Source organism: Pseudophryne corroboree, chromosome 5 (genome assembly GCF_028390025.1).
Source record: "Pseudophryne corroboree isolate aPseCor3 chromosome 5, aPseCor3.hap2, whole genome shotgun sequence".
Lineage (NCBI taxonomy): Eukaryota > Metazoa > Chordata > Amphibia > Anura > Myobatrachidae > Pseudophryne > Pseudophryne corroboree.
This window is the reverse complement of record NC_086448.1, coordinates 46899624-46916658: the sequence shown is the minus strand read 5'-3', so window position 1 is coordinate 46916658 and position 17035 is coordinate 46899624. Positions and strand designations below refer to the sequence as shown.

The 17035-nt window shown below is 47.5% G+C and overlaps 1 protein-coding gene across 5 annotated transcripts in view; it reads right to left on the bottom strand.

The window, feature by feature from the left end:
- Positions 1 to 395: 395 nt before the first annotated feature.
- Positions 396 to 17035, bottom strand: part of ZFAT (zinc finger and AT-hook domain containing) — a 352244-nt gene continuing 335604 nt past the window's right edge. For all 5 annotated transcript variants that reach the window (XM_063921238.1, XM_063921235.1, XM_063921239.1 and 2 more), the window contains exons 15-16: positions 14147 to 14271; positions 396 to 1064 (exon numbers count right to left, since the gene is read on the bottom strand). In XM_063921238.1, the coding sequence (XP_063777308.1) occupies positions 825 to 1064; positions 14147 to 14271 (365 nt within the window). In that variant the 3' untranslated portion in view covers positions 396 to 824. The remainder of the gene's footprint in view (positions 1065 to 14146; positions 14272 to 17035) is intronic.

The window sequence follows — 17035 nt, the reverse complement described above, 5'->3', positions numbered from 1 at the left end:
GGTACAAGGACGCAAAAAAGACGTCTCGCGCTAGGCAGAGTGGCAAGGGGAACATGGCGTGCCCAGAGAGGAGTTGTTTGGTGCGACTGCAGCAAAAATGTATGAGGACACAACAACTGTACCGCTTCAACATTGTAGAAAATAAAACCCAGTAAGTGACCGGTTCTCTTTAAGGTTTACCTCTCATCTAGATAGCGGTGGCAGCCAATTTGTGGACTAAACCACGACGCAAGGCAATAAGGCCACTAATCCAGTAGAAATGTCAGGCTGCATTCTCAAGAATATTGGGTCAGTCCAAATAATGGCGGTCGCCCGTATCCACGCGTCAGGCTGCGGCGTTCACACGGAGGCACAGAGTGCTAGGTCTACTATGGGTGACACATGGAAAAAAACTCTTGAACAAACAAAGTGCAGTGTTTTATTTCATTTACAAAAGTGTGCAGAGATCAGTGAATGAAAAGAATGTACGTAAATGAGCTGAATTACAATTAGGAATGCCAGGCAAAATGCACGGAGTTTATTGTATGTAAACAATCACCAGGACTGATTCCAGACGAGTTACTTTGTAATTATTGCTCAGTCATTTAAAATGCAATTACTAAATGACTTTGGGGTAGTCATTAGGTAGGATCTGATGGGCAAATGCTGTCTTGAATAAATGATCATTACTATTATTTTTTTTTTCTTTCTTTGAACATCTTTCCAATATGGCTGTGGGAGGATTTATTATAGGGAAGACAATGGGGAATTTGTACCGGGGAAATGTTTTCCTTACAGTGTAAACTGGAGTTCATAGGCACATTTGCATATTTTCTGGAGGCATTTCATATTTCCTGCAATATGTGCTCCATGGTACCATCTGTCACTGGCTGCATGGCTTCCTGCACATAAACTATAAACTCCGAAGCCTCCTCTCCTTGGGTGTACACTGTAACTGTTTCGATCCCTTCAACGTCGTCCGATGAAACCACTAGGTGGTGCTGCTCGCCCAACCCTACGGAGGCTTGCTGTAGCGCCTCCTGGATCATCACTGTGCGATTAGCCGAGCGCTCTTCTTCAGTCACCTGCCAAGAGAATTAGGCAACAGGTTACGGAAGAGATTTATAGACAGTAAATAGTGCAAGCTGCGTGTAAACCGCACAAATAAAAGCTTACAAAGAAAACTGATTGCTATTAATCGCTTTGCAGGTTTATATTCCGATAACCTAAGATGAATTACATTTTACGCTCTTCTCCTTTAAGCATCCAGATAAGGAAAAGAACGGGAATCTATAAGAGGGGTTTACACCTTCAAACTACACGACACAATTATTGGCTTGTACAAGTCCCCAGAAACATTTACTAATTACATTTGTTTCTTTTCACCCAAGTCTCAGAATTGTCGCTTTCCGTTTCCCTGGGATACAAGAAACTTCTCTCTAGAGACAACTGTATCGCGAGTTGTAATCACCGAGCAACGTAAATAAACAACGCTGCCTGATGATGTAAAGCAGCGTTTCCCAAAACCTGTCTTCTCGCAAACGCCGCCCCCCCCCACAGCTCATGTTTTAAGGATTTATGTCTGTGGAAGCAGGAAGGATGGATTACTGACCCCGCCAAAGTAGACTAAGATGTCTAGTCATGAAGCAGTGATAAGAGCGGAGAAGTGAGCCTGTGGAGAAGTTGCCCATGGCAACCAAACAGCTGCTCCGTGCAATTGTATAGTATGCGTATTATAAATGTTACGTCAATGTTGATTGGTTGCCATGGGCAACTTCTCCACTGGCTCACTTCTCCGCTCTTATCACTGCTTCATGACTAGACCCCTAAGTCACCCATGCATGAGACATGTGCGGTTGGCGCCGAGATGACCGGATTTGGTTAAGACACGTAAATGGAATGAAAGTTGTGACACATCCCTGCTTATTTCAGTCCTATCTGTTCCTCACCTCTTCATTAAGGGGTCTATTTACTAAGCCTTGGATGGAGATAAAGTGTACGGAGATTAAAAAGTACCAGCCAATCAGCTCATAACTGTCATTTTTCAAACACAGCCTGTAACATGGCAGTTAAGAGCTGATTGGCTGGTACTTTATCACTGTGCTATTTATCACTTTCCAAGGCTTGATAAATCTGGGCCTAAATGTCTATTACTTTCCTCCAAGTATAGGGGCCCATTTATCAACGAGTGCTAAAACTCATTGCGAATGATAAAATGTGTTGCGTATGATAAATTGTGCTCCAACCAATCAGCTCCCAACTGTCATTTTTCAAAAACATGACCGTTAGGAGCTGAACACATGACAGTTGGGAGCAGATTGGCTGGAGCGCCATTTATCATATGCAACCAGTTTATCACCCATTGATAAATGAGCCCCTTACAATGAAACAGCTTTGGGAAGTAGGGGAATAAGTATGATGGGGGGCATGTATCAAACCTTCTAAAAAGAGGACACGTGAAGTTGGTCATACCAACCAATCAGCTTGTACCTATCATTTTATAGAAAGTATTTGATAAATGATAGCTAGAATCTGATTGGCTGATATGGGCAACTTCTCTCTTGTCCTCTTTAGAAGGCTTGATATATCTATCCCGATGTATTTAAGTTCCAATATTTCTCTGCTATTTAACTGCTTCACCCCTGTCACTGCTGTGCTCAGTAGACAAGGTTATCTCATTGCGCTCAACAGGGAAAGCTAGAATACCATTACATCCGGGCCAGCTGGTAAGATTTACCCTGCTTCTACGTTATGCACGTGACAAAATATCAGCTTTATACCTATATAGATTGTGCACCCAACAACCAATCTGAAGCCCCCATCTGTTTCTGTAAGCAACTAGGGTCATTCTCACGGTATACGGTTTAAATGCAGCCCGTATTGAGACAGCCACAGGGGTACCGTAGGCGATTCCCCCTCTGTGGGTGTCCACAGAGGGAGAAAAGAACCTGTGGCAAGCAAAGCTCACCATCGTGCCCGCAGCGAGCCTTCAAGGGGCTTCATTGCGCTCGCCCCCCTGTCGGCATTCTGGCGCACAGGATGCCAATATACGGACATTCGGCATCCCATATCGATCCCACACGTGTACTAACAGCGTGTGTGAATAAAACTGCAGGGGTTCCGGATGACAGGTTAACAAACATTGGGGTCATTCCGACCCGTTCGCACGCAACGGTTCTTCGCTGCGGTGCGAACGGGTTGGAACTGCAGCTGCGCATCGCCCACGCGTCGTTGCCCAGTGACGGCAGTCGCCAGGCAACGACGCCAGGACCGAAGAAGCGATCGCAAGAAGATTGACAGCAGGAAGGAAGATCGGGGCGTCCACTCACCGTTTCCCGGGCGTGGTAAGGCAAACGCAGGCGTGACCAGGCATTTGGAGGGCGGATGTCTGACGTCACAGCTGGGACCTTCATCGCTGGATCCGTCGCACTGGGTAAGTAAATCTGACCCTGGTTTTGTTCTGCACTAAACTTTTTTAGCATAGCAGGGCTGCCCTGCTATGCTAAAATACACCCCCCCCCCCCCCCCGCATAGGCGGCGTCTAGTTGATCGCACGAGGAGCAAAAAGTTGCTACGTGCGATCAACTCGGAATGACCACCAGTAGGTCAAACAGTTTCAAAAAGTCATCAGGTTGCACATGACAATTTCCATGTCGACCTTTCTCGGTGTCTACCTATTGCGTCACTTGGATGGTATATTCTAACGGATCTCTGTAAGGAGTGTGTATGTTCTCCCCATGCATGCATACATGTCCTCTGACATGTTTCCATGACAGACCAGTAAATAAGTGGCTGCCAACTAAACGGACCATCTGTTGCCCTGCAATAGACAAATGAAACTATAAGCTCCACGGCGGCCAAGGCCGAAAGTGCCCGAATCAAGTGATCTGATTATACAGCGCTGGGGAGAATGTTGGCTCTATGCGAATAAAGCAACGTTACAGAGCCACTGGTGTTTGTGCACAGACGCACTATAGCCGTGTTTGGTGCGTGACCCTAATTGTGCCATTCTGAATGCGTTCCATGCACCACCATTCTCCGCTTTAATGTAAATAACCATAAGAAATGGATCTCCGAGCTATGTGTTCCAGGTTCTTATCCAGAATCAGTCAGGCCTTACTATTTCTACAAGAGATGGCATCCCCTTCTCTATATTTATACTTTTTTTATAGGCGCTGTCAGGAAAATATAAATCATTAACAGGTTTCGCTCCGTTTGCCGGGCTTCAAATGTCAGGTCTGCAACAACGATCCATAATTCTCCCTCTCCAGTATGATAAATCACAACTCTGCCAGGAGATTTGCATTTCAAAGTCAGTGTTTACATCATCTCACTTCTGAAAATTCTCATTTACATTCTCACAGAACAGCCGTGGGCTGAGTCCCATCCGCTGAATAATAGAGAAAACCATCCCGACCGTTAAATGAGCGACGGTGCCAGCCTCAATTCCCTGAGCTGGCATTTCTGCTCTGGTTTGATGCCAGTATTGTGCTTAATTTAAAATATAAAAGCCGTTGCTGAAAGATCGTGCCCCCTGGGTTAGGAGAAAACAAGGCTGGAATTTTAGTGGGATGAAACACTAAAAAAACCCTTCAGAAGTTTACTCCGCATTTAGAGAACAAACTTCACACTGACGTGTCGCGTTAACTTTCTGAAGGTGACAATGACTGCAGTGTGAGCACTTCACCGTGGTTCAATCTTCCACTACAGATGAGTCTGTATACATCTAGTCTCAAGACGCCACGCAGCGTGAGATGTCTGGTGGAAGTGAGCAGTCAGGTCCCGTGCAACACGGCTAGCGTCTGTTTTCTGCCGAAAATGCATCTTAGTCATAATGCGATGCGACTTAAGGCCCATGCACACTTACCGATATAATGAGCGACGCCGCTCATTTTCCCCCTCCCTGAGCGACGTCGCTCATTTTATCTGCAAGTGTGCATGCCGCCAGCGACGACCGATGTGCGGCCCCCGCAGGTCGGCAACGATCGTCGCTGTCAGTAGGGCATGCATGCAGGATCTGGACGGTCTTCCAGGACCTGCATGCACGGCTGGCGGAGGCGTGACGTCACTGAGCGATATAAGCTGTCATATCGCTCAGTGTGTACAGTCGGCTGCCGACCGGCCTGCCCAGGAGGGGAAACATTAGACGACGTTGCTCATACAGCGACATTGTTTAATGTGTACGGACCTTAAGACGCACCAGGAGATTCTGCTGATTCATTTGATATGCAACACTGGTATATCTGTGTACAGCAAAAAAAAGACGCCCAGCGCTAGTAGCGTCCCACAGGGAACTGGCGCACCAAGAAGGACTGTTTGGTGCGCCTGCGGCAATGACGTATGAGGATACAACTGTACTGTACATCTGGTATGTCCTCTGTTTTGAAGCGGGTGGGGATAGTACAACCATTAGCCAATTGGAATGCTCCCAGCGGCACATAGTTTATGATCTTGTAGAAATAAGCGACTCGTTCACCGACACACCTGCGACACTACCATAAGACGCCCATAAGATGGGCAAATCTCCTTGTGTCTGTTTAACCATCTCCAAAGAAAGTCCAACACCTTTCAAGACATTTCTGCTACTGTGCATCTCCACTATGCCCTGGTGCAACGCCTGCACCGGACGGGTATTTAGGAATTGTCGCACATGCGCAGTAGTAAAATAAATCTCTTAATTACGTGAACGCTGGTATTGGCTGTAACTCTGAATGAGGTTCCTCCTCTGTTAAAACGCCCCTGCTGGTAGCACTAGCTAGATATTGTAAGGTCCGGCCAGTGTCTAGGAACAGACTCGCACGTGAGAGAAGGAAGCACCAGCATTGTGACTTCCCTCGGGACACTGTACTGGGATTATTGCATTAGCGTGGCAAGCTCCTGTCTCTATATGTACGGACATGATGGAGCAGTACAGTGCGTTATAAACTAAATGGATAATAATCGGAACTTTAAAAAGGCAGCTCTCAGTTTTAGTTGAATCTAGGGACAAATCAATATACTGTACAAGGTAACTGAATTTCTCAGAAATAAGCGATAACCATGCAGGAGAATTCCGCTGCTACAGACATCAGAGTAAGTACTGGACCTGTACAGATCTTTGTGATGTGAACACGGTCGCTTCCGAAAGAGATACCAATCTGATAGAATTTAAAGAAGACATTTACCTTCCACATACAGAAGCGAGAGTAAACCTGTTAACCATCTAATACGATCTTTATTCCAGAATAAATGTAACATGATACAAGTTAATTATGAAGTAAGACGAATAGAAGGTATACATCCATCAGCCATTAAAACCACTGACAGGTGAAGTGAACATCATGGATTATCTCACTACAATGGCACCTGACGGTAACGAGGGTTGAGCAGCAAGTGAACAGTCAGGTCTTGAAGTTGGTGTGTTGGAAACAGGAAAAAATAAGATTTTACTCACCGGTAATTCTATTTCTCGTAGTCCGTAGTGGATGCTGGGAACTCCGTAAGGACCATGGGAATAGCGGGCTCCGAAGGAGGCTGGGCACTCTAGAAAGATTTATGACTACCTGGTGTGCACTGGCTCCTCCCACTATGACCCTCCTCCAAGCCTCAGTTAGGACACCGTGCCCGGACGAGCAGACATAATAAGGAAGGATTTAGAATCCCGGGTAAGACTCTTACCAGCCACACCAATCACACCGTACAACTCGTGATACTATATCCAGTTTGACAGTATGAAAACAACTGAGCCTCTCAACAGATGGCTCAACAATAACCCTTTAGTTAGGCAATAACTATATACAAGTATTGCAGACAATCCGCACTTGGGATGGGCGCCCAGCATCCACTACGGACTACGAGAAATAGATTTACCGGTGAGTAAAATCTTATTTTCTCTGACGTCCTAGTGGATGCTGGGAACTCCGTAAGGACCATGGGGATTATACCAAAGCTCCCAAACGGGCGGGAGAGTGCGGGTGACTCTGCAGCACCGAATGAGAGAACTCCAGGTCCTCCTCAGCCAGGGTATCAATTTTGTAGAATTTTGCAAACGTGTTTGCCCCTGACCAAGTAACAGCTCGGCAAAGTTGTAAAGCCGAGACCCCTCGGCAGCCGCCCAAGATGAGCCCACCTTCCCTGTGGAATGGGCTTTCACTGATTTAAGATGCGGCAGTCCAGCCGCAGAATGCGCCTGCTGAATCGTGTCACAGATCCAGCGAGCGATAGGCTGCTTAGAAGCAGGAGCACCCAGCCTGTTGGGTGCATACAGGATAAATAGCGAGTCAATTTTCCTGACTCTAGCCGTCCTGGAAACATAATTTTCCAAGGCCCCGACTACGTCCAGTAACTTGGAATCCTCCAAGTCCCTAGTAGCCGCAGGCACCACAATAGGTTGTTTCAAGTGAAAACCTGATACCACCTTAGGGAGAAACTGGGGACGAGTCCTCAATTCTGCCCTATCCATATGGAAAATCAGATAAGGACTTTTATATAACAAAGCCGCCAATTCTGATACACGCCTGGCCGAAGCCAAGGCCAATAACATGACCACTTTCCGCGTGAGATATTTTAGATCCACGGTTTTTAGTGGTTCAAACCAATGTGATTTTAAGAAACTCAACACCACGTTGAGATCCCAAGGTGCCACTGGAGGCACAACCGGGGGCTGAATATGCAGCACTCCTTTCACAATGTCTGAACTTCAGGTACTGAAGCTAATTCTTTCTGGAAGAAAATCGACAGAGCCGAGATCTGTATCTTAATGGAGCCTAAATTTAGGCCCATAGACACTCCTGCTTGTAGGAAATGCAGAAATCGACCTAGTTGAAATTCCTCTGTTGGGGCCTTTTGTGGCCTCACACCAAGCAACATATTTCCGCCATATGCGGTGATAATGTTTTGCAGTTACATCTTTCCTGGCTTGAATCAGCGTAGGAATGACTTCCTCCGGAATGCCCTTTTCCTTTAGGATCCGGCGTTCAACCGCCATGCCATCAAAACGTAGCCGCGGTAAGTCTTGGAACAGACAGGGCCCCTGCTGCAGCAGGTCCTGTCTGAGCGGCAGAGGCCATGGGTCCTCTGATATAATTTCTTGAAGTTCTGGGTACCAGGCTCTTCTTGGCCAATCCTGAACCACGAGTATCGTTCTTACTCCTCGCCTTCTTATTATTCTCAGTACCTTTGGTATGAGAGGCAGAGGGGGGAACACATAAACCGACTGGTACACCCACGGTGTTACCAGAGCGTCCACAGCTATCGCCTGAAGGTCCCTTGACCTATCGCAATATCTTTTATAGCTTTTTGTTGAGGCGGGACGCCTTCATGTCCACCTGTGGCCTTTCCCAATGGTGTACAATCCTTTGGAAGACTTCTGGATGAAGTCCCCACTCTCTCGGGTGGAAGTCGTGTCTGCTGAGAAGATCTGCTTCCCAGTTGTCCACTCCGGGAATGAACACTGCTGACAGTGCTAACACATGATTTTCCGCCCATCGGAGAATCCTTGTGGCTTCTGCCATCGCCATCCTGCTTCTTGTGCCGCCCTGTTGGTTTACATGGGCGACTGCCGTGATGTTGTCCGATTGGATCAGGACCGGCCGGTTTTGAAGCAGAGGCCTTGCCTGACTCAGGGCATTGTAAATGGCCCTCAGTTCCAGAATATTTATTTAGGGAAGTCACCTGACTTGACCAAAGTCCCTGGAAGCTTCTTCCCTGTGTGACTGCCCCCCAGCCTCAAAGGCTGGCATCCATGGTCACTAGGACCTAGTCCTGTATGTCGAACCTGCGGCCCTCTTGAAGATGGGCACTCTGCAGCCACTACAGTAGAGATACCCTGGTCCTTGGAGACAGGGTTATCAGCCTAATGCATCTGAAGATGCGACCCGGACCACTTGTCTAACAGGTCCCCCTGAAAAGTTCTTGCATGGAACCTGCCGAATGGGATTGCTTCGTAGGAAGCTAACATTTTTCCCAAGACTCGCGTGCAATGATGCACCGATAGCTGTTTTGGCTTCAGGAGGTCTCTGACTAGAGATGACAGCTCCTTGGCTTTCTCCACCGGGAGAAACACTTATTTCTGGTCTGTGTCCAGAACCATCCCCAGGAACAGTAGACGTGTCGTAGGAACCAGCTGTGACTCTGGACTGTTTAGAATCCAACCGTGCTGTTGTAGCACTTTCCAAAATAGTGCTACCCCGACTAGCAACTGCTCCTTGGACCTCGCCCTTATAAGGAGATTGTCCAAGTACGGGATAATTAAAACTCCCCTTTTTTGAAGGAGTATCATCATTCCGGCCATTACCTTGGTAACACCCTCGGTGCCATGTACAGTCCAACCGGCAGAGTCTGGACTTGGTAATGGTAATCCTGTACCACAAATCTGAGGTACTCCTGACGAGGATAGTAAATAGGGACATGCAGGTAAGCATCCTTGATATCCCGGGATACCATGTAATCCCCCTCGTCCAGGCTTGCAATAACCGCCCTGAGCGATTCCATCTTGAACTTGAATTTTTTATGCATGTGTTCAAGGATTTTAAATATAAAGAAGGGTCACACCGAACCATGCGGTTTCGGTACCCCAACCCGTGTGGAATAGTAACCCCGTCCTTGTTGAAGTAGGGGCACCTTAAGTATTACCTGCTGGGAATACAGCTTATTAATTGCCTCTAGCACAGCCTCCCTGCCTGAGGGAGTTGTCGGCAAGGCATATTTGAGGAAACAGCGGGGGGAAGACATCTCGAATTCAAGCTTGTACCCCTGAAATAGTACTTGAATGAAACAGGGATCCACCTGTGAGCGAGCCCACTGATCGCTGACATTTTTGAGACGGCCCCCCACCGTACCTGGCTACACCTGTGGAGCCCCCGCGTCATGCTGTGGACTCAGAGGAGGCGAGAGAAGAATTATGATTCTGGGAACAGGCTGACTGGTGCAGCTTTTTCCCTCTTCCCTTGTCTTTGTACAGAAAGGAAGCGCCCTTTGACCCGCTTGCTTTTCTGAAGCCGAAAGGACTGTACCTGATAATACAGTGCTTTCTTAGTCTGTGAGGAAAACTGAGGTAAAAATATTTCTTCCCAGCTGTTGCTGCGGATACGAGGTCCCAGAGACCATCCCCAAATAATTCCTCACCCTTATCAGGCAGAATCTCTATGCGCCTTTTAAGGTCAGCATCACCTGTCCAGTGACAGGTCTCTAATACCCTCCTGACAGAATGGACATTACATTCATTTTGGATGCCAGCCGGCAAAATATCCCTCTGTGCATCCCTCATATATAAGACGACGTCTTTAATATGTTCTCATGTTAGCAAACTAGTATGTTTGACAGGGTCACCGACCACGCTGCAGCAGCACGCTCTGCAGGTTTCAGTCTAGTACCTGAGTGTGTAAATACAGACTTCAGGATAGCCTCCTGCTTTTTATCAACAGGTACCTTCAAAGTGGCCGTTCCTAAAACGGCAGTGCCACCTATTTTGACAACAGTGTGAGCGCCTTATCCACCCTAGGGGATATCTCCCAGCGTAACTTATCCTCTGGCGGGAAAAGGTACGCCATCAGTAACTTTTTTGAAATTACCAGTTTCTTATCAGGGGGAACCCACGCTTTTCACACACTTCATTCATTCATCTGATGGGGGAACAAAACACTGCCTGCTTTTTCTCCCCAAACATAAAAACCCCATTTTAGAGGTTAATGTCAGAAATGTGTAACACATTCTTTTTATTGCCGGGATCAAGTCACGGATGTTCCTAGTGGATTGTGTATATGTCTCAACCTTGTCGACACTGGAGTCAGACTCCGTGTCGACATCTGTGTCTGCCATCTGAATGAGCGGGCGTTTTTGAGCCCCTGATGGCCTTTGAGACGCCTGGGCAGGCACGGGCTGAGAAGCCGGCTGTCCCACAGCTGTTACGTCATCCACCCTTTTATGTAAGGAGTTGACACTGTCGGTTAATACCTTTTACCTAACCATCCACTCTGGTGTCGGCCCCACAGGGGGCGACATCACATTTATCGGCATCTTCTCCGTCACTATATAAGCCTCCTCCTCAAACATGTCGACACAGCTGTACCGACACACCGCACACACACAGGGAATGCTCTGACTGAGGACAGGACCCACAAAGCCCTTTGGGGAGACAGAGAGAGAGTATGCCAGCACACACCAGAGCGCTATATAATGAGGGGATTAACACTATAACTGAGTGAATTTTCCCCCATAGCTGCTTGTATATACAATATTGCGCCTAAATTTAGTGCCCCCCCCTCTCATTTTTAACCTTTGAGCCTGAAAACTACAGGGGAGAGCCTGGGGAGCTTTCTTCCAGTTGCACTGTGAAGAGAAAATGGCGCCAGTGTGTCTGAGGGAGATAGCTCCGCCCCTTTTCCGCTGCCTATTCTCCCGCTTTTTTCTGGATTCTGGCAGGGGTATTTTCCACATATATAGCCTCTGGGACTATATATTGTGGAGTTTTTGCCAGCCAAGGTGTTTTTATTGCTTCTCAGGGCGCCCCCCCCCCAGCGCCCTGCACCCTCAGTGACCGGAGTATGAAGTGTGTATGAGGAGCAATGGCGCACAGCTGCAGTGCTGTGCGCTACCTTGGTGAAGACTGATGTCTTCTTCCGCCGTTTTTCCAGACCTCTTCTTGCTTCTGGCTCTGTAAGGGGGACGGCGGCGCGGCTCCGGGACCGAACACCAAGGACTGGGCCTGCGGTCGATCCCTCTGGAGCTAATGGTGTCCAGTAGCCTAAGAAGCCCAATCCGGCTGCAAGCAGGCGAGTTCGCTTCTTCTCCCCTTAGTCCCTCGCTGCAGTGAGCCTGTTGCCAGCAGGTCTCACTGAAAATAAAAAACCTAAATCTATACTTTCTTTCTAAGGGCTCAGGAGAGCCCCTAGTGTGCATCCAACCTCGGCCGGGCACGAAATCTAACTGAGGCTTGGAGGAGGGTCATAGTGGGAGGAGCCAGTGCACACCAGGTAGTCATAAATCTTTCTAGAGTGCCCAGCCTCCTTCGGAGCCCGCTATTCCCATGGTCCTTACGGAGTTCCCAGCATCCACTAGGACGTCAGAGAAATGGGCAAGTGTAAGGATCTGGGCAACATTGGCCAAATTGTGATGGCTAGAGGGCAATCTTGTGAGTTGTTCCCGAGTTGTGGCAGGTCTTGTGAGTTGTTCCCGGCATGCAACTGGTCCAAGGATGGATCACCGGTGAACCAGCGATAGGGTCAAATTGATGCACATGTGGAGAGAAGGCTAGTACGTCTGGTTGGTCCGAGTCCACATAAGAGCTACTGTAGCACCAATTGCTGAAAAATTACTGCTGGCTATGTAGAAAGGTGTCAGAACACACTGCGCAAAGTAGACTGCTGCATATGGAGCTGTGCAGCCACAACCCGATCAGGGTGCCCACGCTGACCTGTCCACCGCCGAAAGCACCTACAATGGGCACGGGAGCATCAGAACTGGACACGTGCCACTTAGCTAAACATTGTTGCAGACTAAGCACTCCCTTTTCATGGCAACGGTATTCCCCGATGGCAGTGGCCTTTGTCAGTATGGAAATTCTCTCTGCTACACTGCAGAAATTGTTCAGAAATGGTCAGAGGAACATGGCCAAGAGTCCCAGGTGTTGACTTGGCCTCTACTACATACATCAGATCTCAAACTGATCAAGCATCTGGGGGATCTGCTGAGAAGACCCAGCCATGGAGGCCCCACTGCGCAACTTACAGGACCTAAAGGATCTGCTGCTAACATCTTGGTGTCAGATCCTACAGGACACCTTCAGAGGTCTTGTGGAGTCCATGCTTTGATAGGTCAGAGCTGTCTTGGCAGCTCCGGGGGACCTACACAACAGTAGGCAGGTGGTTTTAATGTTATGGTTGATGGGTGTATATAATGCAGGTAACTGTTATAGGCCCTACACACTGGCCGATATTCCTCAAAGATATGAACGATCTTGTTCATTATTGAACGAGATAACGTTCATATCTGAGTGTGGAGTCACCAGCGATGAACGATGCGCGGCCCCGCGCTCGTTCATCGCTGGTGCCCCGTCAGCTGTGCATGCAGGCCAATATGGACGATCTCGTACATATTTGCCTGCACTTCAATGGAGCCGGGTGACGGGCGGAGTGAAGAAACTTCACTCCCCCCGTCACTACCCCCCCGCCGCCGGGTCGCCCGTATCCGCTGTCGGGCAGCTCGGCGGCGGATCTTTATATGTGTAGGGCCCATTTGAGTGTTACAGCTATATGTAATGCACTGCACTGATGAGTACTGCTAAGTGGTGGAGTAGATCTGGATGGCAGCTGGACATCTTGAATGCAGTGGTAAGGATGGGCCTCCTTCATCATCTCCTATAACTGCCAGTGTTACACTTGCTTATGAATCCTGACATCAGAAATGGCTTATAGCGCTGCTTAGGGTGGTCCCTATATTGAATAAATTGCCCCTTCCCCCCAACATATGGTGTCTTAGCACTTGTAATGTGATGGAATGGAGCTTTCCAATATGACAGCAGTAAGACTTGTCTGCTAATGACTAATATGGTCTGTGGGAAGTACACAGAAAAGTGTCCGAAACAGCAGAAGCACTAACATCTTTCTGTGCGCCTATAGTCTGTGTTCCCCGTTCTCCTAATTAAGGGGTCTATTCATGAAGCAGTGAAAAGTGTGGAGAAGTTGTCCATGGCAACCAATCAGCTGCTCTGTATAATTTTATAGTATGCAAATTATAAATGTTACATCAATGCTGATTGGTTGCCATGGGCTACTTCTCCACTGGCTCACTTCTCCACACTTTTCACTGTTTCATGTATAGACCCCTAAGTAAGAGCTGGTTCAGCGCAAGGGTTTTGTGACTACAGTTTGAAAGGACAGCAGCTAGCAGTGGAGGTCACGCAATTTTACTATGTACTACCCACAGACAGAGTGGTGCAGTGGATGGAGATAAAGTACCAACCAACCAGCTCCTAATTGTCATTTTTTTTCAAACACAGCCTGCGACATGACAGTTAGAAGCTGATTGGCTGATGCTAAATATTTTACAGCAATTAGTATGGAAGTGTGCTTTAATGCACAGTTAAAGTGATATCAGCACACTGCATATATACCCGTATTAGGTGTAAACAGAATGTCCTCTCCTGGTATTTACTGTTACGTTCTCCCACATGTGCAAACCACAATCTCACCTGCTCCACCACTGTAACGGTCCCGGGAGCCATAGCGACCACCGATGCCACCGCGTCGTGGGACTCCGATCCCAACTCAATGATCTGCTGGAGTATGTTCACAGCCGTGGGGTCAAATTTATCACCTGATCAAAAGAACGGATAAATACAAGTTACCTGGAGCAACGGCAGCGTACACTGTACCCTTCACAGCCGCCACAAACATCTGATCTTCAAAGACTGAAAGAAGTACATGAAATTGGCTCTTCTGAGAGTCCTAAATATACATAATTAACGGAGAGAAAATTAAACACACAACTTTTTATTATATGAAGGGACTGTGTTCTGAGTAGTTTTATAATGATTATTCTCATCAGTGTTCCTCTAAAGCCGCCATCTGTCTGTGACCATCTGCAGCTCAGCTGATAAACAAAGCGAGGCTTCTGCAGAGCAACTCGCAGATATGAAATCAAATAACGTTCACAAATTAGGCTTCATCTCCCTTTATCTGTACAGAGAGAACACGGCCGCGGGTGCACTTTACCTACAGCTGGGGAACAACGTTAAAGGACCACAAAGCAGACATTAAACACCGCTATAGGGCGCTACTAAATGATCATAACACATATTGGGGCAGATGTATTAACCTGGAGAAGTGATAAAGAAGTGATAAGTGCAAGGTGATAACAAACCAGCCAATCATTACAGATTTGAAAATTGACAGTTAGGAGCTGATTGGCTGCTGCGTTATCACTTATCACTGCCTTATCCCTTTTCCAGGCATAATACATCTGCCCCATTAACTCACATGTGGAATCTACACTATAATGTGACACATTATAAATGATGGGATACATACAATTTGATCAACCTCAATTCTGTCAACAGCGTTATGTGGACGGGACAATGCCGACTCCGTAGAAATGCTGTTTGCAACATGTTCACCGTGTCGGCATTGTAAAATTAAACAAATCGTAAAGCATCATGTTAATGTCAACAGTTTCTACCAAGTCACAATGTCCTGTTGACATAGCACTGTCGACGGAATTTGTTGTTGACCATTTAACTACTATACCTCCCTTAAAATAAGATTTTACTTACCGGTAAATCTATTTCTCGTAGTCCGTAGTGGATGCTGGGGACTCCGTAAGGACCATGGGGAATAGACGGGCTCCGCAGGAGACAGGGCACTTTAAGAAAGAATTAGGAATACTGGTGTGCACTGGCTCCTCCCTCTATGTCCCTCCTCCAGACCTCAGTTAAGGAAACTGTGCCCGGAAGAGCTGACAGTACAAGGAAAGGATTTTGGAATCCAGGGTAAGCCTCATACCAGCCACACCAATCACACTGTATAACTCGTGATAAACTTACCCAGTTAACAGTATGAACAACAACAGAGCATCAGATAACCCTGATGCAACCATAACATAACCCTTATTTAAGCAATAACTATATACAAGTATTGCAGAAGAAGTCCGCACTTGGGACGGGCGCCCAGCATCCACTACGGACTATGAGAAATAGATTTACCGGTAAGTAAAATCTTATTTTCTCTAACGTCCTAGTGGATGCTGGGGACTCCGTAAGGACCATGGGGATTATACCAAAGCTCCCAAACAGGCGGGAGAGTGCGGATGACTCTGCAGCACCGAATGAGCAAACACAAGGTCCTCCTCAGCCAGGGTATCAAACTTGTAGAATTTTGCAAAAGTGTTTGAACCCGACCAAGTAGCTGCTCGGCAAAGCTGTAATGCTGAGACCCCTCGGGCAGCCACCCAAGAAGAGCCCACCTTCCTTGTGGAATGGGCTTTTACTGATTTTGGATGCGGCAATCCAGCCGCAGAATGAGCCTGCTGAATCGTGTTACAGATCCAGCGAGCAATAGTTTGCTTTGAAGCAGGAGCACCCAGCTTGTTGGATGCATACAGGATAAACAGCGAGTCAGTTTTCCTGACTCTAGCCGTTCTGGCTACATAAACCTTCAAAGCCCTGACTACATCCAGTAACTCGGAATCCTCCAAGTCACGAGTAGCCACAGGCACCACAATAGGTTGGTTCATAAGAAAAGATGACACCACATTTGGCAGAAATTGCGGACAAGTCTGCAATTCTGCCCTGTCCATATGGGAAACCAAATAGGGGCTTTTATGTGACAAAGCCGCCAATTCTGACACACGCCTAGCCGAAGCCAAGGCTAATAGCATGACCACCTTCCACGTGAGATATTTTAACTCCACGGTTTTAAGCGGCTCAAACCAGTGTGATTTCAGGAAACTCAACACCACGTAAAGATCCCAAGGTGCTACTGGAGGCACAAACAGGGGCTGAATATGCAGCACTCCCTTTACAGACGTCTGAACTTCAGGTAGAGAAGCTAGTTATTTTTTTTTTTTTGAAAGAAAATGGATAGGGCCGAAATCTGGACCTTAATGGACCCCAATTTTAGGCCCAAAGTCACTCCCGACTGTAGGAAGTGAAGGAAACGGCCCAGCTGGAATTCCTCTTTAGGGGCATTCCTGGCCTCACACCAAGCAACATATTTTCGCCGTATACGGTGATAATGTTTAGCCGTCACGTCCTTCCTAGCCTTTAGTAGCGTAGGAATAACCTCATCCGGAATCCCTTTTTCTACTAGGATCCGGCGTACAACCGCCATGGCGTCAAACGCAGCCGCTGTAAGTCTTGGAACAGACAAGGTCCCTGCTGCAACAGTTCCTGCCCTAGAGGCAGAGGCCATGGGTCCTCTGCGAGCATTTCTTGCAGCTCTGGATACCAAGTCCTTCTTGGCCAATCCGGAACAATGAGTATTGTTCTCACTCCTCTTTTTCTTACGATTCTCAGCACCTTGGGTATGAGAGGAAGAGAAGGAAACACATAAAACCGACTGGAACATCCACGGTGTCACCAGTG